Source organism: Ambystoma mexicanum, chromosome 1p, assembly GCF_040938575.1.
Source record: "Ambystoma mexicanum isolate Mex_15411 chromosome 1p, UKY_AmexF1_1, whole genome shotgun sequence".
Lineage (NCBI taxonomy): Eukaryota > Metazoa > Chordata > Amphibia > Caudata > Ambystomatidae > Ambystoma > Ambystoma mexicanum.
The window spans coordinates 162068736-162096146 of record NC_090921.1 but is presented as its reverse complement, the minus strand read 5'-3'; the positions used below and the strand labels follow the sequence as shown (position 1 = coordinate 162096146).

Genomic DNA, 27411 nt, shown 5'->3' with positions numbered 1-27411 from the left:
CAGGAGCAAGTGAACGGAAACCATGTCCTCTTTGTCCGAAGAAGAAATATCTGTGCACTGGAGCATGGTAGAGGCCTCCATTGCCCCCCTCCCCTTTTTTGTGTCCTGAGGGGTCTGGCATCCTCTTCTCCAATGGTTTCTCCACCACTTGGCTGAAGCCTCCCGCTTGGGAGGCAAAGCCACTGTGGGTGCCGTTTGGGCCCCCTGGGCCAGGTCAGCCCCTTTAGGCTTCGAGAGGGTGGCCACCAGCAGCTCGATCGTCGAGGATGATGTAGGCTGGGCCTCCTGGGCCTTCAGAGGTAGGTCGGACACCTTAACCTGCGCCTTGGCCTTCTCCCGCAGCTTCCCCGGGTTAGCCGATTTCCTCTTCGAGGAGGAGCTGGAGTGATGGCTTAAAATGGAGGCCAATGGCGATCATTAGTGCGCCCTGCTCGTTACGGGACCCGCTTGTGTGGCGACCCGAATGGAAACAGACTTGCTGTGCTTGGCCTCGCCTTGGTCCCCCCCTCCCCACTGATGGGAAGACCTCAAAAGGACTTAGAAGCCCGCTTCTTTGACCGGCCGGTCCTGGGTGAGGCATGCCCCTGCTTGCCACAAGGGGTAGAGGCCTTTGCATTTAGCCACGCCACCAGTCTACTGTGTCAATCCTTGATGGTCCGTTTGGTGAACCCACGGCAAATAATCGCAATCCGCTTCCTTGTGATCCGGATGGAGACAAGAGGCACTGGGAGGGTTTGTCTTCCACAAACACGTTCCTCAATTCGCAGCTTGAGCAGAGCTTTAAGAGAGAACCTTCGTCCTTCTTCTTAAATCTTCGATGAAAACTTGATGATTCTTGCCCTTGAGGGGGTGACTAAAAACAGAGAAACTAATCCCTGTTTCCAGTCAAAAGAAAAAATCATTTTTTTACGAAGAAAACTAAAGCGCAGAAAAGCTCCCGGAGCAAAACATGAGGACTCCCAACACTTGAACGTGCAGTAAAAATCTGAAGATGGCTACCAGAGGAGGGGCTTAGGGAGAGGGCAGTCATTGGCTGGGAGCAGTATGACCCAGAGCTCAGTGAATGGTTTATAGGAGAAAGACAGTTTGTAAGTTAAAGTGAGCATCACATTTTTGACCATCAAGGGAATCTAATATGTTTTCCCATGTCTTATAGGCATTATCTATTGATTGTTATGCTTGAAGAAAAACAAATTTAATTTACCCCATTGTTGTTAAAGTGTATGCTGGATGAAAGTGGTGAATGATGATGAAAGGGTCAAATGTCTAAATGTTTTTTAACATGTTTTTATGAAACATGAATAAAGAGAACTAAGTGTTGCAATGAAAGCTGTCTGTTAAAATATCTAAGTCTACCCAGGAGATTTCTCTACCAACTAATAAGGTAGATCCACTTTATCATTCCTTACTGTACCAAAGGGACTAGCTAGAGAGGGGTAGTCAATCTGTTTATATACTAGCTGCACACATAAAGAACACACACAAGCACTGTTTACTGCTCTGACTAAATCCACTGAGTGGGACTCCAGTCCTCAAGCGTATTCAACCTATAGCGGGTTGAGACCATACCAATGGCAAAAGGCACTATACAAATGCCCATTAACATAATGCAACTGTTGTAATGGCTTGTGGAACCTGTGATGGAATGGGAAGGCTATCCTATGCAGGCCCAGTCACAGGTTTCTAGGTCTCGGTTCTGGTTTGTTGGCACCTTTTTCAGGCTTTCTTTAAGAATGATTGTTGCAGGGTTGACTTTTCGGTCCTCGTTTCACCTGAGGGGACCTGGGGGAGCTGGCTTGAGTCACGGCAGGCTTAAAGGATGCCCACAATGTTCCAGGCGAAACCAAGCTTTTGTAGACGATGCACAGCGATGCAGCACAGGACCCTGGGTATTCGTGAATTGCAGGCTGTGGAGATCGCAGCTCTTACAACGATGGTGCAAAATACAGTTCCTCTTGGGACTGGTTAGGCCCACCAGTGCAAAGGAGGAAGCAGTCTCGTTCGGATCTTTCCTGTCTCTCAGAAGTGGGAGGTTGGGACACCAACAGTTACTGAGCAGGCTCCGGCGGTCTGTGGCAGTGGCTTCCTTTGGGCTTCTTCGGATTCTTCTGTTACAGTGGTCGACTCGGTTTCAGCTCCGGGACCTCGGAATTTATGCAGGAACACAGACTGAGCTCACCAATCATGTCACATGCACCATTCAACCTTGTGGATGGCTATCCAATGGGGGATAGCCAATCTCCCCAGTCTGACTTGGTTTATCTCAGGCCCCCTGCAGGTCATAGAGGGGTGGGGGGCTGGGGGTGAGGATACCTGGGTGGAAGAGGCTCCTCTAGTTCCTTTGTATTCGCCAGGCTTCCTTTGGAAAACCTGCAAAGGGTCTTTGACCTTCCCCCACTTCCTGTCCTTCCAGTCACTCAAATACCCTTTGCAGGTTTTCCAAAGGAAGCCTGGCGAATACAAAGGAACTAGAGGAGCCTCTTCCACGCAGGTAGGTAGAAGGCCTAAGAAAGGACAAGCCATCTTGCTAATGACTTTAAAAACAATAAAGTACAGCCACTATTTTGGGTCAATTGTGAACCTTGTGTCTCCTACCGCCTCCGCGATGGCAGCCTGCGATAAAGGTTCACAGTTGTGTAAAAGGTACACTGCCACCAGCATGAAACGAGGGACTTGGCACAGTAACCAAAAGTTTACTGGAGAAGTGAGAAGAGGGATACATTAGATGCCCCTCAGCACTTAAGAGTGGGGTGTGCTGATCTCACAAAAGAAAGTACGGATAAAAAAGTATCCTCCTGCCTTGGTAATAACCAAGGGAAAATAAAGAAACATTACAGTGGAAGCTCAAGGAGTTTCCAGTAACACTGCACAGAAAGTGCTGTGTGCCACTTCAGTAAAATGTAGATGTCAGAAAAGTTGGAGGAAAGCATGACACCAAAAAGAGGTAAAAAGGGTTCCCCATGAACAGAGTAAAGGAATGAGCGCTGGGGGACTTGCAGGAGAGAATTTCACTCACGAAGGAAAATCTACAGTTACAGTCAATTTCCTTTCATAGACTTCTAAAGGACACCCTTACTTTTTGCTTGTACTGCTGACCTGGCAGGTTAGGCACCGAACCTCATCATGGCCCCTTGGCTGGCAGTTATGACACACACAGTGCATGTACTTCCAAGCGAATTTAGTGCTCCACCTTGAGCACTAAAGTGTTTTCAATGGGAGTTGAAGAGAACCACCATGCAATTTGTTTGGAGTGTTGTGGGGGTTAAAAGGAATTCTATAATGCATGTATGAAAATGTGTTCCAAACCCTCAGTCTCCCCTACTGTACTCCTTTTGGAGAGTTGTCATTGAGCAAAGTCTGATGCACCTACGAACCTCTCCGTTTGATTTAGACACTTGACTCTCACTCTATTCGATCTCTAGGTCATGAAGAAAGTTCTGCAATTTCGGCTTCAGTTACACTCAATAACCAAACTCCATGTTTTTGCATCTAAACCAATGGCAGAAAACTAAACTGTGCCAGAGGTCATTAGAATCCTTCCAGCCATTACCTCTTGTTTGCTTTAGTCACCCTGGAACTGAAATATGGTGCTCATTAACTCACAGCAGCAATTAGTCAATTCAGAATGACCTCTTAAATTGAACAAATACATTCCAAATGCATTTAAGGCATTACAAAATATTGAGCAGATCTATTTTTCTGGGTACAATCTGCAGGACAAAATACGAAGCATTGTTTGTACCCACCTACATGTACAGAACTTAACATGTTATGCCAACCGCCCCCTCCCGACCGCAACGCTAGTGAAAGGCATCATTATTGTAGCAAAGCCCTGCAACGCTGATGCCAGACGAAATGCAACCCACTAGGGGAAAAGGCCCAATACACCTCTTGCAAGGATAAGGAACAAGTTACTTACCTGTAACTGTTGTTCTCCAGCATGGGTCTGGCATGGATTCACATGCTCATGAATATTCCCCGTCGTCAGGCTGGGAATCCTCGGTAAAGAAAAAACCAGTATCAGTTTCGTTTCTGATCTGTCTTTCGTAGTAATAACCAATCACTGGTCTCTGCGTCATACTGACCACAGCCAATGACTGCCCTCTACCTAAGCACCGCCTCTGGCAGCCATCTTCAGATTTGGAAGCACGTGAAGTGGCAGTATGACCAAGTGAAGAGCCGCAGAGGGGTAGGCGGGAGGGTTCGCATGTGAATCCATGCCAGACCCATGCTGGAGAACAACAGTTACAGGTAAGTAACTTGTTCCTTCTCCAGCATGGGGTCTGGCATGGATTCACATGCTCATGAATAAAGAATACATAGCAGTACACACATGCACAACCACGGGAGGTGGCAAAAGGCCAACATTAAACATTACATCAAACCCAACATTAAGCATCTTACCTCCTCACCAGGCTCACCTCAGGCGAACAGGTTGCGCAGCACTGCTTGGCCGACCCTGGACTCCTCCCTGGAATCCCGATCGACGCAGTAGAATTTCGTGAAGGTGTGCGTCGACCTCCACGTAGCAGCCCTGCATATGTCCAGCAGGGGCACACCAGAAAGGAACGCCGTGGTGGCTGCGATCGCTCTGGTGGAATGGGCTCTCGGACGGCCAGGCAGCGGTCGGTTTGCCAACCGATGACAGTACATGATACAGCCGGAGAGCCATCTGGAAATGGAAGCCTTCGAGAGAGCCTTCCCCTGATTGACAGGTCCAAAATTTACAAAGAGTGACGTCTTCCGAAAACACTTTGTGCGGTCCACGTAGAACTTCAGCGCTCTCGCCACATCCAGCGAGTGCAAAGTCCTCTCAGCCGGCGACGAAGGCGACGGGAAGAACACAGGCAACACCAAGGGTTCGTTGAGATGGAAGTCCGACGGTACCTTGGGCATGAAGGAGGGGTGCGTCCTGAGCACTACCCTCGTGTCGTGAAAAGTCAAGTACGGGGCCTTGCAGGAAAGGGCCTGGATCTCTCCCACCCGTCGTGCGGAGGTGATGGCCACAAGAAACGCTGTTTTCCACGACAGAAACTTCAACGGGGCCGAGTGCAGAGGCTCGAACGGAGGTCCCATGAGCTTGGTCAGCACCACCTTGAGCTCCCACGCCGGGGCCGGAGCCTTCACCGGCGGGAACGATCTGAACAGTCCCTTCATGAACTCTTTCATCAGACGATGAGACCACAAGGACATCCGGCCCGTGGTCCTGGTGTATCGGGAGATCGCAGCAAGATGAATCTTGATGGACGCGTGTGCCAGTCCAGCTTTGGCCAGCGTCAGCAGGTACGGCAGTACCTGGGGGGCCGTAATCCGTAGAGGGTTAATCTTCTGTGCGTGGCACCAGACAGAGAACCTCTTCCATTTGTCTCCGTAGCATTTAAGAGTCGAGGACGCCCTGGCCTTTGCAAGAACCTCTCTGCAGTCGGCCGGTATGTCGTATCCTCCAAACTCTAGCGCTGCAGGAGCCAGGCCTGCAAGTTCAGCGATTTCGGGTCGTGGTGGAGGATGGCGCCTCCTTCCCTGGAGAGTAGATCCGCGTCCACCGGCAGCCTGATTGGCGGGGACGCTGATAAGTCCAGAAGGTCCGGGAACCATATCTGCCTCGGCCACGCAGGTGCGACGAGGATCATCCTGCACCGTGACCTCTTGAGCTGGTTGACGAGTCGGATTAGCAGTGGCAAAGGAGGAAACGCGTAGAGGAACAGGCCCTCCCAGGGCAACGAGAAAGCATCGCCCATGCTCCTCGCCTGGGGAAACCTGCTGGCGAACCTCCGGCACTTGGAGTTTGTCGCCGTCGCGAACAGGTCGATCTGGGGTGTGCCCCACCGTCGGAAGAGGCGATCCACTAGATCCTGCCGTAGTTCACACTCGTGGCACGAGTGCAGCTCCCTGCTGAGTGAGTCGGCGATGGTGTTTTTTATCCCTGCCAGATGAAACGGCACCAGAAACATCCTTTGGGCGACGGCCCAATGCCACAGGTCCTGCGCTACCTTGGACAGTGCTGGGGACCTGGTTCCGCCCTGTTTCCTGATGTAGAACATGGTGGTGGTGTTGTCGGTGAAGATCCTCACCACCTTGCCCTTGAGGGACGGAAGGAAGGACCTGAGGGCCCAGAACACTGCACGGAGCTCCAGGACGTTGATATGGAGGGACTTCTCCGTCGGGAGCCAGAGGCCTCTCGCGTGCAGATTTTCAGTGTGCGCTCCCCACCCTTCCAGGGAGGCATCCGTGGTCACTGTCTCCTGGTGGTCTGGAAGTCCATGCCCACCGTCAGATGCGCGCGGGTGCCCCACCACCGGACCGCTCGGCGGAAACTCTCGTCGAGTGTGATCCTCTCCTCGAAGCCGCCCGTCGTTTGGATCCAGCGCGCGTCCTGGAACTCCTGCAACGGGCGCATCCGGAGCCTGCACATGGGAATGAGGTAGATGCAAGAAGACATCATTCCGAGGAGGGACTTGATGGACCTCACCTTGGCCGCGTCAGAAACCAACATCCGCTGTACCTTGCCCAGGATGGACCTGGTCCTTTCCTCCGACGGGGAGGCCAGAAGGGACACTGTGTCTAGCTTCGCTCCCAGAAACAGTGCGTTTTGCGCGGGTACGAGGTGGGACTTGGCGTAGTTCACAGAGAATCCCAGGTCCGTGAGAAGTTGGACGGTCCTTGCCGTGTGCTCCACGGCGAGCTCCCTCGTCTTGGCTCGGATGAGCCAGTCGTCCAGGTAGGGGTAGACGTGGATCCCCTCGCGGCGCAGCTGCGCCGCCACCGGTGCAAGGCACTTGGTAAATACCCTGGGTGCCGACCGTAGTCCGAAGGGGAGGGCTTTGAACTGGTAGTGACGCCCTTGGACCACAAACCTGAGGAATTTTCGGTGCCCCTTTAGGATGGGAATATGGAAGTAGGCATCCTCCAAATCCAACGACGACAGGAAGTCTCCTTCCTCCAGCTGACCCAGGACGTGCTGGAGGGTGACCATCCGGAACTTCTGCGCCTTGATTAACTTGTTCAGACGTCGCAGGTCTAGGATGGGGCGCCATCCTCCCGTCTTCTTCTTCACGAGGAAGTATCTCGAGTAAACTCCGGAGCCCCGAAGCCTCTTTGGGATGAGTTCGATGGCGCCCTTCCTGAGCAACGCCTTTACCTCCAGGAGAAGCTGAGGGACGTGAAGCTCTTTCCTGGCCACGGGGGGGACGCGCGGGCACCTTCTTTGAAACTCGAGCGCGTGGCCCCGGGCTAAGGCGTCCAGCACCCAACGGTCGGTGGAGATGGACTCCCACACGCTGACGAAGCTCGCCAGCCGGCCTCCCACCGGGGTGCTTCGGTGGGGGCCTGACCCCACGGCCGGTTCAATCCTGTTTCGACGAGGCTTTGCCGCCTTGACCTCCTTGGCGACGACGGCGGGGTCCGCCAGACTTGCCTCGTCCTCTGTAGGCTTCCTGAGAGGACGAGCGGGCCGCTTGACGGTAGGTAGAGAAACCTCCGCCGGAACCTTTGGAGGCGCCCTTGCCTCCGCTGCTCCGAAAGGGCGTCCGTCGTTGCTGTAGAACCCCAAGGGCCCGGGCCGTCTCAGTGTCCGCTTTAATGGCCTGAAGGGAATCGTCCACTGTTTTCCCAAACAGGTTGTTCCCATCGAACGGCATGTCCAGGACTCTGGTCTGTACGTTTTGACGGAAGTCCGTAGCCTTGAGCCATCCACGCCGCCTAAGGCACACGCTGTTGCCCAACTGGCGAAACCCAGTGTCGGCGATGTCCGTCGCAATAGTGATGGCGTGGTCCGACGCCACCTCACCTTCCTGTAGGATCTCCAGGGCATCCGCCCTCTTGTCGTCCGGTAGGAAGTCCAGCAGGGGAGCCAGTTTGTACCATAGCTCCCTGTCGTAGCGGGCCACGATAGCCAAGGCGTTGGCCGCTTTAATCGTCGTCGCTGCAGACGAGATGACCCTGCGTCCCATAGCGTCCAATTTCTTTCCCTCGCCGTCCGGTGGGGAAGTCGATGTGGATGCCGCACCCCCCCGCTTTCTTCCTGGCCGCCGCGGAGACGACGGAGTCCGGGGTAGGCTGCGCCCGGAGGCACAGGGGGGCCGCGTCCGGGACCCGGTACTTCTTCTCGTACCGGTCTCTTCTAGCTGGCGTCGTGGAAGGGTTCTTGAGGAGGGCGAGGACCTCATCCCAAATGTCGTCCAGTAGAGGCACCGCGAGGACCTTCTTCCTCTTGGCCTCGCGCCGTTGATAAAGGAATCCTTCCTTTTTCTTCTCCTCAGGGCAGAGTTGGAAAAGCTCGGATGCCCTGGCGATCATGCAGTGGAACGATCCAATCTCGTCGGGCGGAGAAGCCCTGGTGGGAGGTGACGACGGGAGATCCTCGTCGTATACCTCGTCGTCCGTACCCGTCGCTGCCGTGTCAGTCCCCGTATCATCCCCTCGGGTGGACGGGGAGGAGGGCTGGACGGGTCGCGACGGCTGAAAAGGAGGTGGAGGGTGAATCCTTCTTTTCTTGGGCGGGGGAACACCAGAAGGTCCCGGTTCTGGATCCCCCGACGGGAGAGGTTCCTCCGTCGGCAACGGTAGTCTCGTCCTTATCTCTGAGCATAAGGACTGTATAGCCAACAAAATGGCCGCCGAGTTGTCTTGCGGCGCTGGCAGAGGGGAATCCGACGGGCGATCAGGGGCCCCGTCGGCACCCTCGACGCTGTCGTCGTCACCTGCGTCGGGATCCATCCCGACGGGCCGGTCTTCATCCACGCCAAGGCCGTGGCTTAAGACCTCGATCAGCTCTTCCTCTGAGGCCGAATCTACGACGACGCCCTGCCCCCCCTTTTTCTTCCCCGCCGGGGATTTCACGGGGGTCCTATCGATGGGCACAAAAGAGGACTCCCTCCGAGGTGGCAGGGAGACTCTGAGCCCCGAGGTCGCCACCACTGGTGTAGCCTCCACAGGCTGAGCCAGGGCCGCCGCAACAGTATCGATAGAGGGCTTGGCCGGATGAATTAAGGCCTTCACCACCTTAGGTGCGCTCACCGCCTTATCCTTGAGGGGGGGACACTGCCTCGCTCCCCCTCCGATGGGGCCTTCGAGCTCGACTGGGGCCTCTCCAGGAGCTTCGCCGGGTGCTCGCCCTTCCTCTTACCCGACCCAGAGCGTTGGCTCGTGGCTGAAGGTGCCTGGGAGGGTGCGCCCTGCCTGGCGCCCGTAGAGCCCGACCGTTCGGCGCTCCCGGTGCCAGCGGACTCGCGGTGCTTGGCCTTGTGTTGGACCCCCGTCGCCGGGGCGTCCTCAAAGGTCTTAGAAGACCGCTCTGATTTCTTCCTCTTCTTCTCGCCTGACGGGCTCTTCCCTTCCAGCCAGTTGGCGAGGCGTTGGTGGCGGTCCTTCATGGTCCGCTCCGACATATTGCCGCAAAACGCACAGTCCTTCTCCACGTGCGTCTTGTCCTCATGTAAGCAGTAGAGACAAAAGGCGTGTTCGTCCTCCTTAAAGACGTTCTGCAGCTGGCATCCAGGGCAGACCCTGAACAGCTTTCCGGACGTCGAGCTTCCCTTCTCCTGGGCCATGTCCGGGCCTGAGAAGCTTCTGGAGTCCTCCAAAACGTAGCTCGACGAAATCTTCACCCTTGAGGGGCGCAGACGAATCCGACACGGGTCCCCGTTGATCGGATGGAGAGTCGGTGGAGCTTGAGGCTCTTTTGACCGGAAAAAACGAAGTTTTGAGAAAAAAACGTGAAAAAATAGCACTAACGCTCGAGAGCAATAGCACGAGGATCCCAACACATGAACTTGCGGTAAAAATCTGAAGATGGCTGCCAGAGGCAGTGCTTAGGTAGAGGGCAGTCATTGGCTGTGGTCAGTATGACGCAGAGACCAGTGATTGATTATTACTACGAAAGACAGATCAGAAACGAAACTGATACTGGTTTTTTCTTTACCGAGGATTCCCAGCCTGACGACTGGGAATATTCATGAGCATGTGAATCCATGCCAGACCCCATGCTGGAGAACAAGGTTTAGCGGCACCAAAGAACTCGGCTGCCGCAGAACTTTCTGCCAAAATCTGCACGAGCAACTTTTTAAGAAGTTCCATCGCGTCAGTGACATCACATACAGAAGAAACTTGTGCGGCTGGTTGCTGAGACCCTATACATAGGCTGCCTTCTCTATAGGAGAAGCCAGCAATTGGTCCCAGCCCAGTCTGTCCATCTTCTTCCACGTGGGTGATGCTGCAGTCATCATTGGTCAGGAGGTGGTGGCTAAATGGAAATGTTGTGAAAAATAAACAATGCATCTCTATGTATCAGTGCACCTGTTACAAGCAGACAGGGGCCAGAGGGAAAAGTAACACAAACTTCACTCTATCCCAGACAGGTCGGCATCTCTGCAAGGTCTCCAACCCTCACAGTCTGAGCTATAATGTTATCCCTCCCTGCACCTCGCAGCACGAATCATGTGACCCAGAAGTGAAGGCCTGCTTTCTGATCTTTCTTGATCGATTGGGGGGTCTAACAGTTTTATGATCAGTGGTCTGGGGCTGGCTGGCACCTTGGAATTCATTGGTCTTAAGGTAAGGGCATTTAACTTCGAATTGGGACTGGTGAGAGGTGGTGTCTTATATTACATCTCACGGCCTTTGCCATATTCTAAAATGCTTGGGAGTGTGGGATGGTTGTCTTTCCTTCCCAACATTATCCACAATTATGAGGAGCACACTAAATAGGATACAACAAACCCCTGCTTGAGAAGCAATCCCTTTGAGAACACCAATTATTAATCTCCAGGAGTTGCTCAATAAGTGACATGCTAAAACCATCAACCTGGTTTGTGTATAATACCCCAATGAAACTGTGGCCCTCACTCACCCTGGTTTATGTACGATCTCCCTCAGGACCCTCACAGCATCATCATTACTCATGTTCTCGAAGTTAATATCATTCACCTGGAAAAGACAAACACTAGAGTCAGATCAATGCATTGCCGTAGGAATAAATCATAACCAAGACGGACTGGCAGCTTGGTGGAGAATTGGCTTAAGAAATAGATCATACCACCCCCGAGGACTACTGTTCCTAACAGTACATCAGAGCAATTGGAACCCTTGTGTCCGGGCGCTGTGATGAAAGGTCCAGACTTGTGTGGAGTAAACATGTGCTCCTTAAGAGTGGACAGAAGCAGATGAATAGATCTCATAGGTGTCAGGGAAGCAAACAGTGAGGCAAGGAGCTTGATTTGTGTATATGGAGGGGAAATGAACCAACGTGGACTGAGGGAGGGCAGACAACAACTTTGTAAAAACTATCCTAGACCCAGTGAGTCAGGGTTCAAGAAGACACATTGTTAAAATGGATTTTTTAAATCAGTCCCTGGTGGGAGGATTTTGGGAGGCCACCCTATTATGTTCAACAGGGAAGACACAATTAGCTAAACACACTCAAGGGGATGTAGTAGAGCAGTCAAGGCTTAGTTTCAGGAAGGTTATGAGGTGAGAGGGGTCTAGGGCTACAATGAGTCCAAACAGGGCTACACCAGTAGGTTGGATAGTAAGTATATAAAAATACATTAAGCTTTTAGTTTACACACATCAGTTAAAAAGCATAGGTAAATATGGTCAAACAAAACCTATAAAAACATACATATGGGATACATTACTCACCGTAATTGTATTTCTGATGCTTGTATCTGCTTAGATTCACATGTTATGCATAGGCCGACATCTAGTGGAAGCTGCAGAGTATTACAGTTTTTGTTTTCAAAACTCGAAAAGGGATGTCAACAGGGCGTGCCAGTAATACTATCCATAGTGACACATCCACTGTACCCATGGTCCTTCACGCGTCGAGGTCCGTCAGATTGTTTTGTTCCGACATGAGGTTGCATGAAGTGTATTGCGAGTACAGTTGTATCCAAGCAGATACAGACAGAAAGCTCATCTAACATCTATGCACCTTCTCTCAGGGGCGGAAGGGTGGCCACATGTGAATCTAAGCAGATACCAGCATCGGAAAGAAGATTACAGTGAGTAATGTATCCCTTCGGAGGCTTGTGGAATCTGCTTAGATCACATGCTATGCATAGATTAGCTAGCAGTGTTAGGAGAATGTGGTGTGTCATGAGGAGGAGCAGCGGCAAATAGATGTTTTAGACCAGCTTGTCCCTCATGTGTATCGGTCTTGGAATGTGTGTCAATGCAGTAGAGTTCCGAGTGAAAGTGGGTACTGAGCTCCATGTAACTGCTTTGCAAATGCTGTCTAATGGGACATTTTCAATAAAAGCCAGAGTAGCTCCAGTGCTCCTTGTGGAGTGAGCTCTTGGTGTAAAGGCAGTGTCTTGTTTGATAATGAATAGAACAATTGAATACATCTCACTTATCCATCTGGAGATGGCATTTCCAGAGTCAATAAGGGCCGTCTGATTTATTGCAGTCATAGCTTGCAAACAGTGTTGAATTGTTGGCGATCCTAGCTTGGAATGTTGCTAAAGTTGCCACCTTCCTACCCATGCTGTAGGGCTTCTTGCTCTCCTTGTCTGGGGGAGCTTCCGAAGAGGCCAAAGGTGTACCAGCCCTCTTCTGGGTAGTTGTAACGACTAGTGAATCTGGCCTAAACTGTCCTCTGTTATATAAGGGATCAGATAGTGCTAGGCGGATTAGTTTTTCTATTTGCTGATTGACTGTCCTGGTTTGATTGGGCGTTTCAAGTGAGGGTTGGATCTTCCTTTGAACTGACTTTAAAATGGGTATAAACTGGGTGGCAGCTTTTTTTTTGTCCCTCAGGATATCCTCGACAAAGAAATCCTCGTCTTGCTGAGTTTTGCGTGTCTCGATCCCGAAGTGCTCAGCTGCTTTCATTAAGAGGCCATTAGACAGGGGCTGGTTATCCACTGGGGAATTAAGCAAAGGAGAGTCTTGTGGAACTGGAGAGTATATAGTATAAACGTCATTCTTATCCTCATCATCATCATCCCCATCATAGTACTGATCCTCTTCTATGTCAGCGTGCACGTCAGAGGTCTGCAGTGCGAGACCTCTTTGCTGGAGGCTGGGATAAAGATTGGGGCTGAGTATTGGAAGACCGGGGCAGAGAGCTTGAGGGCTGATCAGTTGGAGGTGTATTCTGTAAACATTCTAAGGCATTAGGATTCTTTTCAAAGAAATCTGCAAAGAAAGACATTCTAGACATCAGTCTTCTGCTGACAATTTGGCTGAGCTGGGGATGACCCCAGGGTAAGGTACAGCAGGTGTGTGGGGTGTAGGTAGGTCTTTATTATGTAGGGCCTCCCTTAATGAACGCTCGCCTTTCTCTTGCGGGACAGTTCCAGTGTCCTCGACCCTTTGAGACTTTTCCTTTTGGGTCTTGTCTTTCTGGGACTTGTCTCTATGGTTTGGGCTCTTAGAGGAAGATTTTTTGGAATTCGAAACTCTAATAAGGATTTCTGGGAACTGTTTCTTAATCCGATGAGATAACCCTGAAGATTGTCTTCCCTACTGGTTTCGACGAAACGCGTTGAGTTTTGGCACTGGGAAGGACCTCCGCCGTGTCCGACGACGTTCGGTTGAAGAGGTTTTATGGGCGGCGTCTTGTTTTATGGGGCCTGTCATGAGTACCCAGAGGATAGGGAATCCACCTATCTCCATTTCTTAGCGTTTGTCTGGCAGAGCTGGCACATTGCCAAGGCTTCTGTATTTAGTGTGGGAAGATGGGAGTGCTCTTGCCGCTGGGTGTAGTGCCCACAACAGAGCCGTTGGTCTGTCTCCTAGGGTTGGGGGCTAGCACCTGGGAACGCGACTGTTCCCAGTCACCCTCGCCTCAAAGTTGATGCCGTCGCTGGGGCCTCGACCTGCATGGCGCGATAGGCCCAGTGTTTTGTTCTGCGATCTTTAAGGGTCTTGGTATCTAAAGAGCTTACAAGCTCCGCAGTGCATTTTGTCGTGGTCGTGATTTAGACTCAGGTTACAAACTCTGCGTTTATCAATCCACAGAAACTTACTATTAGAGGATGGGCAGAATTTGAAAGGTGTCTTATCCATACCTGGGGAAGGCAGCCGGGTGAAAAAGGGAAGGAGTGGGAAAATACATTTTATAATGACCGCCCCCCACTCTCCCTACTGTAAGGGCCGAGGCTGTTGGGCCTTCCAAGGCCGAAAGGGATCCGTTGAAAGATAACTTTGTCGAACGCTCGTCTTGTCCTTTTGTCTTGATTCTTCACTGCGTCGAGAGCAAGGCGTCGGGCGAAAAAGGACAGAAAGAGTAAACTATATTTTAAACTTTGTATAAGCAAATGTCGTTAGCCGAAATTGAACTCTGCTTAATGCAACCGCTCACGACGGAGGAAAAAAACAATCTGAGGGACCTCGATGTGTGAAGGACCATGGGTACAGTGGACGTCACACTAGGGATAGTATTACTGGCACGCCCTGTCGACGTGCCTTTTTGAGTTCCGAAAACAATAACTAATACTCTGCAGCTTCCATAGGTCATTCAAATTTCAAAAAGTGATGGAAAGTTCAAGTAAGTAACTCTCCCAATCCCACTACACCAGGATAAGTGCTAGGAAGAGATCCATCACCTGGTTACCACCAACCAAAGTCAGGAAAGAGAACGGGAGAGATCTTTAAGTTCATTTTCTCCTGAAACCACTACTGAGGTTTCGGAATATGATGGGGGCACAATCTTTTGTGCTTGGTTCAGTCTAGAAAGGGCCAGGGGTCTCGGGTGCAGAGGTAATTTTCAGACACAGGATTAAGTTTCAGTCGGCCGCAGTGCTTGAACCTCAGTTCCAGGGACCAGCTGAACACCCATGTGAAAAAAAGAAGGACTTCTACAGAGCAGGTGTCCTCAGGACACGTCTGGGAAGTGAAGATGGGTTGCAATGGGTCTCTGCGGAGGCGTTGGGGCACGGTTGCCGCCCTCCCAGGGGTGAGGTCGCTCAGGTCCAACTTCGCCTTGTGCGCTTATGTTGTGACTGGTGGTGATACTGCTCGGAATTGCTCCTGCGTGGAGAATAGGGTGTGTGAGTATGCCATCTTGTGTGCCTGATCCCCCTTCCAAACACATCCCAAACCGTGGTAACCGTGGGATGCGCTGTCACTGGAAAGCTCACCTGTTGATTAGTTTTGGCAAGCACTCCGTCCTGCTGCTTCCGGCAGGGGCGCTTGTATGATCTGGACAGAGTTCCTTCACTGGTTCTTTGCACGTGGTAGTCCAGTCCTGCTGCGACTAAGCCACCATACTTCAGGCAAGTGTTCCTGTTGGCCTTTGTCTTTCCTTGTCTGTTTTTTTTGTATTCTAAAGTTTGTTGTATTGTATTGCTGTCCGTTCCGCTTTTGATGCTGCTCTTTTGCTTTCTTCCCTTGCAGGTGATGTTGCCGGCCCAGCAGAAGCTGCAGAGCTCGAGGCGGCAGCCGGAGGGAACAAGGAGCAAACTGCAGCGGTACAGTAGCTGGTAAGTTGTTAACTAGGGGGCGCGCCGGGTTCAAATGCGGTGCAGCCCGAGGACGGATGTTCTAACCTGGTCTTCTTCACAGGGTCCGAGTGCTTGGATACAGAGCGCGGTGCTGCAGCGTCAGGATCAAGATCACTGGATGTCAGGAGAGGAGTCTGCAGATGAAGCGATGAAACACCCTTTTGCTGGAGGTGAGAATGCAGGAGAACACCTGGTTTCAAGGGTAAGTAAACTGGTCCAAGCGGTGGTGAGCGTCACGTTGCACGCGAGTGCACAGTAATTCGAAGCACCGGCCTTAAGGATGAAGCAGCTTATATAGCTGAGCTTCTGAAGCCACACCCACCAGGTTCAGCCTGCCTGCCACACCCGATGAGTCAGCACATGAAGACCAGGCATAGGGAGCCACACCCGATGAGTCATCACGTGAGGATGTTCTCTGGAATAAAGGCTTTCAGCTCCTGGAAAGTTCTTGTAAAATAAAAGCACTCCTGCACTGAAATAAAGTAAAAGCACTCCTGCACTGAAATAAAGTGTTCCTGCTCAAATCTCTATATGAGCCTGGCCCCTGTGTATATGGGTCCCAAAGGGACATTAGTGAGTCAAGTGACCCATTGACCCCATCACTAGATGGTGTGGTTTTTGTGTTCTGGGGCCTGTGGCCATGACAGCACTCCCTCTCATGGGTTGTTTCCCCCTGGCCCTGATTTAATGGGGTTATTGTGGTGGAACTGCCCGATTAATCGTGGAGCGTGGACATGCTCACTGGGTTCCCAGATCCGATCTTGGGGTCCATAACCTTTCCAGTCTATAAAGTAGTATAACTTGAACCAGGCCATCTTCGAGTCTAGGATCCTTTTAACTTCGTATTCTGGTTCTACTTCAACTATTTCAGGATCCGGTGGAGCATCAATCCGCTTACCTGGTCTCAACAGTTTTAGGAGGGAGACATGAAACAGCGGGTGGATTCGCATATGGGCTGGTAATTCTAATTTCATGGCCGCAGGGTTGATCACAGCCTTGATAGTGTAGGGTCCCAGATATCTGGGATGGAACGCCCGTGGCCCTTTCAGGGGAATGTTTTTGGATGCTAACCAAACCTGGTCTCTGACTTGGTAGTACGTTTCGATTCACAAACTGCTTCTGTTTCTTTTTGGCTCTGGCAAGATGCTCTGCTGCTTCCTTAAAAACCTGGGTGATGGTTTTGGTAAGGCGTTACAGCGGGCATTTCTAATGATTCGAGTGGGTCGAAAATGGATGTCCGGGGATGTCGATTGTACACTATGTAGAATGGGCTTTGTCCTGTACTGGTGTGAATGGAGTTGTTATATGCGTATTCTGCTAACCAAAGTATGTCCTTCCAGGTATCCTCGGTTTGTTGCAGCATACACCTATGTATTGCTCGAGGGTCTGGTTAGTCCGTTCGGTCTGTCCGTCTCTTTGGGGGTAATGGCTTGTAGATAACCGCATTTCAATTTTGGCAATTTTACAACACCTTTCCCAGAATGCAAAGACAAACCGAGTTCCTCGGTCTGATATCAATATTGATGGGAACCAGTGTAGCCGGACGATCGGTTCCAAAAACACAGTAGCCAGAGTAGAACCAGTTGGGAGACCTTTCAGGGGAATAAAGTGGGCCATTTTGGAAAACAGATCTACGACGACTAAGATGGTATTGTATACATCACAGGAGGGAAGGTCTGTAATAAAATCCATTAATAGCGTATGCCAAGGTGCTGGGGGGGATGTAGCAGACCTCCAGGACTTTGTTTCTAGGACTTCTGTTGTGCACAGGTGCCACAGGTTGAGATGAACTGGACAATGTCCTTTCACCAAGTTGGCCACCAGTATTTTTTCTTTATTTTAGCTTGGGTTTTGGCTATTCCCAGATGCCCTTCTACTAATGAATCGTGATAGTTTGCGATGATTTGATTCTGTAAGTTCTTATCCGGGATGTACAATAGTCCTTAGTAGTATGGTAGGTTGTCCACGATCGTATACCTGTCTCCCTTCCCTAGCCATTCCTGTTGGGCTGGTGGAGTCATCAAGTGTTGCAGGTCAGATTGTAAGTTGTCTAGAGTGGTGGTTGCGGCAATCATGCCTTGGATTCGTCCTTCAGGGATGATGGCCACGGGGTCTGATGTAGTGAATGCCTCTTCTCCCTCACTCATGCGAGACAGGGAGTCCCCTTTTCCATTGCGTACTCCGGGTCTATAGGTGATGACGAAGTCGTTTTACACAAAGAAGCGAGCCCAGCGGAGTTGGCGTGATGATTGCGCTTTAGCAGGCTTCAGATATTGTAGATTGCGATGATCCGTGACGACGGTGACTGTATGTCTAGCTCCAAGAAGATAATGTCACCAGGCTTTGAACGCTGCCTTAAATGCTAGCAGTTCTTTATCAGTGATTGCATAATTCAATTCAGGGGCTGAAAACGTGCGAGGCCAGAATGTCACAGTCTGCAACTGACCTGTTTTGGAGTCTCGTGACAGGACTGCTCCCATTGCTATGTTGGAAGCATCCGTTTCGACCACGTATGGTAGTTCTTGTCGAGGATGCCGTAGAATTTGTGCTGTGGTAAATGCTCGTTTTAGCTCCTGGAAGGCTTTTTCTGCCTCTGCGGACCAATTAAATTGTTTATTTTTCTGTAGTAAAGAGGTGATTGGGGGGACGATCTGGGAGAACCCGGGAATGAACCGGCGATAAAAGTTGGCGAACCAGAGTACACGCTGCACTCCCTTTGTGGAGGTCAGTGAGGGCCAGTTAAGGATATCGGCTACCTTGCGCGTGTCCATGCGTACGCCCCGTGGTGTGAGAATAAAGCCGAGGAATTCTACCTCTGTCACATGAAAGGAGCATTTCACTAATTTGGCATATAGCCGGTGTTGCTGCAGTTTCTCCAAAACTGCCCGGACATGGTTGACGTGGTCCTCCTTGGTGGTCGAATAGGTAAGAATGTCATCAACATAGACAAGAGCGCAGATGTCCAACAGTTAGCGGAGCATGTCATTCATTTGAAATTGGAACGCCGCCAGGGCATTACATAGTCCAAAGGGCATAACCTGAAATTCATAAAGACCATATTTAGAGCGAAAGACCTTCTTCCACTCGTCTCCTTTTTGACTCTTTAGATGGTAGGCCCCACGTACGTCTAGTTTTGTATATATCTGAGCGTTTTTGACTTGATCCAAGAGCTCGGGGATAAGCGGCAACGGGTACCCTTTTTTTACCGTGATCTGGTTGAGTGCTCTGTAGTCAATGGAAGTTCTCAGGTCTCCCTCCTTTTTAGGCACAAAAAAGAGTGGCGAGAATGCAGGGCACTTGGACGGACAAATAAAGCCATTTGACCGATACTGATCGAGGTAGGTTTTTAGATGCTGGTTTTACTGTTGTGTTAGGGCGTAAATCCAGCTGCAGGGAACTTGAGCTCCAGGTACCAGATCAATTTGGCAGTCATACGGTCTGTGCAGAGGTAGGGTGTTTGCTTGCTCTTTTTGAAAGACTTCTTGGCAATCCAGGTATTCAGATGGTAGTGAACTGGTGAGGCCAAGTATGGTTTCTTTGTTCGACGAACCTGGGTTGGTAAGACCTTATAATGAGAATCCCTGGCTATAACAGGTGTCAGCACAGTCTTGGGGAAAGGTCAGAACTCGTTTACGCCAGTCAATTCTGGGATTGTGGGTCTCCAGCCAGAGATCGAAGGTGATGTCCTCTTGGTGACCGTCCGGACACAGAAGTGTGACCTTCTCGGTGTAATGCGTCACTGGGCTGGATGATAGCGGAGATCCATCAACTGCTGTGATGTTTTCTGAAACCTGCTTCTGTTGGAGAGGAAGGCCTATCTTGGTAGGTAGCCAGATCTTGGTCGATGTAATTTCCCACAGCCCCACTGCCAATGTATGCCTCCAAGGCATGTATTTTCGACATTGTTTGTGGTTTACCATGAGCACAGGGATGACTAGATGTGAGGTCTGTATAGATTCCTTTTCACCACTCGACAAGTGGGCCCCTACGCTTGCCAGGTGTTGGAGTTTCCCCGAGTCCTGTTTTTCTTCTTCACCCTTGTCAGTTGCTCCAGCTGCTTTCCTGGGTGGTTTCACCAGGCATTCTCGGAGAAAGTGACCTGCCTTATCACAGTACAAACAAAGCTGCTGCTGTCTCCTTTTCTCCATTACTGCCTTGGTGAGTGGGCTCCGCAAGCCTCCGATTTGCATTGCCTCGGACTGATCGTGTGATTTGGTTTGATTCTCACAGGGTCGTACGTAGACCGACCACCCCTCGGCTTTGACCTGATCAATCTTCTGATCCTGCGATCTGTGATCGAGCTGCACTGTCAGGTCGATGTATTCAGCACATCTTTCCAAGGGATTTACTACTTGGGCTAATATGTCCTTAAATTCCCCTCACAAGCATCGGTAAAAGAGTATAGTTCTTTTCTCCTCTAGCCAGTTAGTTTGTGCTATCAGACAATTGAAGGAAGTGATATATGTTAGTAAGTCTGGATTACCCTGCCGTAGTGATAACAGTTCATTGTCCAGAGCCCGCCCTCGAGTATGCTGTGCAATATTTTCCCCATTTCACGTGGGAAACCTCCGAAGTCTCAAAGCAAAGGATCATCCTGGTTTACCAAGGGTATTGACCAGTCCACTGCACTACCTCCCAAATATGAGAGTACAAATGTCACTCTCGCTTGATCGTTGGGGAATGCCCCAGGTCTGCACAAGAAAAGTAGGCGACATTGATTCATAAAGATGGCATACTTATTCGGATCGCCCGTGAAGCGTTCTGGTGGGGCCAGGGGACCTCCCCCTGGAAGAGCCACCTGTACTGGTGTGGGCTGTAGAGGCACAGCAGGAGGGGCATACACCGGCAGTAGGACCTGGCCTGCCTGTGCCTGGAGCATTTTCCTTGCTAGTTCATCTGTCAGCTCCCAGTTCACAATTAGATCCCTCCCTAAGGCACTGGTTTCCTGTCTTTAGGCATGAACTTCAGTCCGTAACTCTCCCAGTAAACGGGCCAACTGGCCCGTTTCAGAAGTTTCCATAACGCCCAGGCAGAGATTCGAAGAGGCTTCGCGTTACAGCCGGTCTCTGCGGAGGCGTTGGGGCATGTTTGCAGCCCTCCTGGGGGTGCGGTCGCTCGGGTCCAGCTTCGCCCTCTGCGCTTATGTGGTGACTGTCGGTGATAGGTGATGCTGCTCGGGACTGCTCCGGCGTGGAGAATAGGGGGCGGGAGTATGCCAGCTTGTGCGCCTGATCCCCTTCCAGATCCCTTCTCCCAAACAGTGGTACCCGTGCGATGCGCGGTCCCTGGAAAGCTCACCTGTTGATTAGTTTTGGCGAGCACTTCTTCCTGCTGCTTCTGGCAGGGACACTTGTCTGATCTGGATAGAGTTCCTTCACTGGTCCCTTGCACGTGGTAGTCCAGTCCTGCTACGACTAAGCCACTATACTTCAGGTAAGTGTTCCATTTTGCCTTTCCTCGTCTGTTTTATTGTATTGTAAAGTTTGTTGTCTAGTATTCCTGTCCGTTCCACTTTTGATGTTTGCTCTTTTGCTTTCTTCCCTTGCAGGTGATGTTGCTGGCCCGGCAGAAGCTGCGGAGCTCGAGGCGTCAGCCAGAGAGAATGAGGAACGAAGCTGCAGCAGTACAGTAGCTGGTAAGTTGTTAACTAGGGGGTGCGTGCGGTTCAAATGTGGCACGGCCCTAGGACGGATGTTCTAACCTGGTCTTCTTCACAGGGTCTGAGTTTGTGGATGCGGAGTGCGGTGCTGCGATGTCAGTATCAAGATCACTGATGTCAGGAGATGAGTCTGCAGATGAAGCACCGTTTTCCTGGAGGTGAGTATGCAGGAGAACGCCTGATAAGTAAACTGGTCCAAGCGGCGGTGAGTGTCACGCTGCAAGCGAGTGCACAGTAACGCGAAGCACGACTTTAAGGATAGAACAGCTTATATAGCTGAGCTTCTGAAGCCACGCCCACCGGGTTCAGCCTGCCTGCCACACCCTGCCACACCCGATGAGTCAGCACATGCGGATGTTCTCTGGAATAAAGGCTTTCAGCTCCTGGAAAGTTCTTGTAAAATGAAAGCACTCCTGCACTGAAATAAAGTGTTCCTGCTCACATCTTGGCGCCAGGACTGAGTCCAGCCAGGTTCCCTGTGTTTATGGGTCCCAAAGGGACAAAAGTGAGTCAAGTGACCCATTGTCCCCATCACTAGATGGTGTGGTTTGTGTGTTCTGGGGCCAGTGGTCATGAGAGGGAGTCACCACGCCAGGCGGCGAGAAGCACTCCTCAATGGACAAACAAAACAGCAAGCCACGCACGGTTATTGTTGATGTAATAAGACTGAAAATGCAGAAGCAGGCAACTTGTAGTACAAGATAAAGATCCCCAGGATGATGCACTCATAACAGTGACAGCTGCAGCAAGTTAGCCCAGGAGAGAACCGTTAAATTACCCCCCACCCGGTTTGTGCAGGGACACTTCCAAAGGCACGGGTCCTCAAGCAAGGACCGAGACTGGTTATTCCAATTAGAACCAGCAAGGTTATTTTTGAGATCAGGAAGAGGAGCAGGGATTTACCAGGACTTCACTGGAGTTAGGTAGGCTACTCTACTTCGTAGCGTTCTTGGCTCAAACTATCTGTGGCATGGCTGTAGCAGTCCTCCTTTTATCCAGTATTTGAACTGCAATATCCCCCCGAAACCCTCACAGCCAGGATTGCCAATGGTAACAATCTGCACCTGTCAAACTGTTAGTGGCTCTCCATTCACAGATAGCCGCTGTCCACACAATCTAAACAGCAACCGACATTCAGGCACCAGATGTGAACTGGGACTGCAGTCCCAGCCCCCACCCTCTAGCCACCCACGCAAACCACCCCTTTGCCCGCAAACGCAGACGCTTTCCCCAGCAAAAGGTATTTCATATGAAGCAATTCCATCCGAGAGGACAGGAAGAGACATCTTTTGTAACAAACGTTACAAAAAAAAGAATATAAGGATACAAAGTATCCTAACCCCATTTCACTTAAGGGTAATGTGTGTAGTTGTAAAAATACAAGACATCTCTAAAGAGACATCTCAGCATGGATAGTCTTAAGGACGGATACCCATAGAAATGAGCACAAAGCAAGAAAAGAAAAGCAACAGGCATGCCAGAATTGAAAATGCAAAAAGAAAGTGTGTCCCATAGGAGGAAAGCAGAAACATGAACATCCTTCTCTTGGGGGAAGCAGTAAAACGTAATTATCTCCCAACTGGTATAACAAAGGAACTATAGTGTGTGTAAGCATTAGAAGAAGCCGCAAACGGCCGGTGAAAGCTCCGACCTCAAAGAAGGCATCAGGGTGCCCCAAATAAGCATTACCCGCACATGGCTGTGCCAATTTATTGTCAGATCATCTCAATCACTGAAGGGGGACTGGGGTATAGCACAGTGTTTGGGCATGTTGCAGGCAGAATTGGGCAAAAGCAAAGCACATAGAAGAGTTCCTATTACTTGCAGAAGCAGGACGCAAGTCTTGGAAGGTGTGATAATTGCAACTAGCTGCTGTAGAAGAGCTGTGGACTGAAAAAGAGTATGGTAATGATCAGTGTGCTCTCCATTTTACCTGCAGGAGGAGTGCTGTGGCTTAGAACTGTATGTGTGATCTTGATACACTTAGTGGGCTATGGTTATTACCTGCAATAGTAATTGCTCAATGCAAAGGAGGTAGGATTGAGTCTAGTGGTCCTGGGTACTCACCTGAAGGAGCATATCACCAGGCTCAATTCTGCCATCTGCTGCCACCGCTCCACCCTTCATGATGGATCCGATGTAGATGCCTCCATCCCCTCTTTCGTTGCTTTGCCCAACAATGGAGATACCAAGAAAGTTGTACTTCTCTGCAGAAGACAAGGAGCAGCAGACATCAGGTGCAATGCAACCCTTGTGTGACTGACATTAAAGATAAACTGAGGAGAACCTTACAGCACCACCCTTCAGGCCCACGTCAGTCTCACTTTCTTACCATTCTTCTAACCTAAGGTAAGCTAGTATGAAACTAAAGAAGAGCAATCAGTTTGATTTGTTCAGACATAGGTTATTCCCCCCGTCACCATTCAGAACACAATATACGTTACGGTAGTGTAAAACCATTCTTCGTTCACTTACCCATGTTCAAAGTAACTGTGATAATGTTCAAGGACATTGTGGAGTCTGTCACACTGCTGAAGGAAGATGCCTGGAAAAGGAAACCGCATCAAATGGGCTCAAGAAGAAAGAACAGCAAACACAATGAAATATCATGGCATGAAATCGCCACCACACCTCAAACCATCATGAAGAAAGGAATCCACCAAATCATCAAGACACAACTAGAGTATCCATGGCACAAAGTGAGCTGCCTGCATGACACCTGTATTCCGCCAATGATGGCGGTCTGCCAACGAACCTTGAGACACCGACCCCACCCCCACTAACTAGAATGACAAATCCAGTACAAACTTTCCACTAACCAAACCCCAATTAATAATCGCACCACAAATCAAACAGCTTGTCCCATCAAGTCATGTAACACAGACTTAAAGTACACATAACTGTTGCAGTATAAACCAAACAAATGAAACCCAAACAAACAACTGTTGTGCCAATTGAACAATGCGACAGCCATAGCAGAAACAGTACAAGTCACTTCCCACAGTTACTCATATGGGAAGTCAAAGATTTGCCAAGGCCAGAATCCCCCCATCCTCATTCCCTCCCACCAATTTAAACAATTACAGTTTGTTGTCTTTATCAAAGTTCTAAATATAGAGCAAGTGAAAGAACAGTACATAGTAAGGGGCAGGGGAGGGGCAACTGAGTGCAAAAACATCCCAGCAACACCCCGGTCAGTATACTTTACAGTATAGTGAGCAGGGTGTAGTGGGGACGCCCCTGTAGCACAACCGAGAAAAAAGAAAAATAAATAACGGGTGCTGCAGAGGTGTCCCCTGCAACGCCCCGCTCACTATACTTTACAGTATAGTGAGCGGGGGTAACCCCTGCAGCCTTCCGTAAAAAAAAAAAAAAAACCCTGTGGTACCAGTTCCCGATCACGGAAGTGAAAGGGAACTGGCGCCGCAGAGACTCAGCATGAAGAAAAAGGTAAGTGGAGTTGGTGTATGTTGGGGGCCTGGGGCCTGTGTGGGTGTGTTGAGGATGGGGGTGAGGATATGTAGGGGTCTTAACGTGTGTTTGCATGGGAAATGAGCGAACCTTTTGTGGTTCGCACATTTCTCATGCAAACTTTCTGGCCACGGTAAAATCAGCAGAGGTCGGATCACGTAGATCCAGATTTTCTTATACCCAATGTTTAAGATTCTGCAGCCCTACAGAGAAGCGGGTTACTCCCCAGAACAGGTAAAATCAGCCAACCAAATCAGGAAATAATTACCCTTTCTAGCCTATTCCCACCTACCCTCCCACTGTGTCCATCCACAGCCCACATATGTCTGGAATATTGGTACCAGAAGAGCAGTGCCACAGGAAGGGACTAACACTACAACTCCCTCCTCTGTAAAGGATGTTTAAAGAAAAAATGCATTTTTTATTTACATTAATTGCTAGATGCAAACAAATATGGATTGCATAAAGAAATCTGTTTAACTTCTTAAATAAATAATCTATTTGAGGCTTGCAAATCGGTTTGGATCCACATACTTAGCATATCCAGTAGTTGGGTGTCTGGAGTACGTTTGAACACATTTTTTATTTCCAAAGTGCAAGCTAACCACTTCTTAAGTTTCGAAATTTAGCTGTCAAGCAGCAGGCTTCTTTGATTGTAAATCTCTTTTCCTAGCGCAGACTTGCCTCAGGCTGAAGTGGTGCAATTCTGATCTCACATGTATAAACAGTTGCACATTTCCACATGGTTTTCAGCTGCACTGCTTAGTTAATCACTGCATGACCTTTCTCTGTTATTTTCACTTAACGGCTTAAAAAAAAGAAAAATATTTTATTTCCCCATCTCCAGCACATCGTTGACTTTCGATGAGGTTTTAGGAACGATATTTTTAAAATGTGCTATTTTTTTCTCAGAGAAAAATATTTAAGCACTCCTTTTTAATGACATTTCTACAACACAATGTAAAAACAATATCACACACAATCCATGTGAATGCCTGGCAAACCGCGCATAAGGGAACATTTGCTCTAAATGCAAAGAGTTGCCTCAGTGACCTTTGTATGCGATTTGGGTGTAAATAGGATAGGTTTGGTTTGTGTGCTAACTAATAGCATTCCTGGATGCAACATACCATCATGCTAGCAATGTTCGCCTTAATTACTGGAGATTCTCCTCGCTCTGTAGCAAAAGACAAAGCACTGAGTGCTCTTAAGCGAAGGCCTTGTTATTATCCATGTAAAACATGACAGCCCTGCATATATCAGGATTATTTAAAGCCCTCTTCCAATTTGGTTAAGGATTTTGAAGAGAGACGTGCTGCTTAATGTATTGATTTACATTCAATTTAGAAATACAGTTTGGTTTGAATGGAGGAGGATTTGCACTGACCACTTTATTGAAATGTAAAGCTATGAAAGGTAGGTCCACCGAGTGGCTGCAGTTCACTCAACCTTCTTATCAAAGTGATGGCCACTAGGAATGCAAGCTAATAGGTGCTGGGACAGTTTTTCTGAAGTCCAACTAAGGGCTTAGCAAAACAATAAATGAGACAGTACAAAACTCCACTCTTAGTATAAGGTTGTATCACCCGAGTATTTGCTAGTGCAGACAGAGCAGTCAGGCTTATTTAAGAGGGAGAGAGGGCTGTAAGGAAGTACAAAGAACATGCAGCATACAAATGGTTCAACAGAAACACTTACACCCAGAAGTATACAAAAATAAAAGGTTTATTTCAAATACAAATAGGTCAAGGTAAATCTTCGTGGGTAAGTACTTTGTCAGAAACACAATATAAAAACACAACACAATGCTTAAGGTACACAGACCAAAGCATAGACCTTGTTCAGAATAACAAACTGTATTGCTAGGCAAGTCAGACTAATCATACACATTTAGAATAGAACATCTATTCAGGGGGAGTAAAACCCACAAGTTACTTGTAGATTACTTACAGTAATTCAAGGGTAGTAGACACTGTCAGTTATGCAGCGACACTCTGTTGGGAAATTACATAGTAAACCAACCCTGTTAGCAGGATACATTTCTGAATAGTGGAATATAAATTCATGGAACAGTATAAACCTATAACTTTCAGGTTAACCCTCAGTTATACTAGGTGAGTAAGACCTAATGTTGTAATAAACTATTTCAGTTGATTTTCAGATCAGTGGAACACAGATTGGGGCAATCAATAACTCTTAACTTGTTTTAGGATGGCACCAGGCAGACCAAGGTTAGTAAAACCCACAATACACTTATTAAGAATTGCACACAGCTATTCAAGGTAAGTAAAACACAAGGCAGACTTACTATAGACAGGCTATACAGCAGGTCAGGGGAAGCAAGACCCAGTTGGTAAACCTATAAACTTATATTCTGAGAGAAATAGTTAGGTGAAGCCAACAGTATAACTTTTGTGAAGTGGGGGAACCAATTCAGACGTGAGTAAAATAACCTTATATATAAAAAAAAATGGCAAAACACATTCAAAGGATATTCAGGAGGGACAGTTACCAAACCAGCTCCATTTCAAGTAACATTTAAACACTTGCTGTATTTACAAAAGGCCCACGCCTTATAAGTCCTTGCCTATTCTTGGAGCATGAGTGTTCTCAGTGGCAGGAGGGGTCACTAAGTCTCTAGTGGCCAACAGACAGGTCAGGATAGGCACAGATGTAGGAAAAGGTAGAGTTACTGAGGAAAGCTGTTCAAACAAGTATTTTACTTTAGAGTTGCAAACGGGTTCCAGGGACAGATAAGACACCGTAGATGGATTCCAGCAATAGGCATGAGTGAACTGGATGAGGGGACTCCCAATCACATGGATCACCCCCAAA

The 27411-nt window shown here is 49.3% G+C and overlaps 1 protein-coding gene across 1 annotated transcript in view; it reads right to left on the bottom strand.

Moving 5' to 3' along the window:
• The window catches only part of DVL2 (dishevelled segment polarity protein 2), a 454758-nt gene that overhangs the window by 139102 nt on the left and 288245 nt on the right, over window positions 1–27411 (bottom strand). The window contains exons 7-9 of the mRNA XM_069645872.1: window positions 23581–23650; window positions 23173–23312; window positions 10847–10923 (exon numbers count right to left, since the gene is read on the bottom strand). Coding sequence (XP_069501973.1) covers window positions 10847–10923; window positions 23173–23312; window positions 23581–23650 — 287 coding nt within the window. The remainder of the gene's footprint in view (window positions 1–10846; window positions 10924–23172; window positions 23313–23580; window positions 23651–27411) is intronic.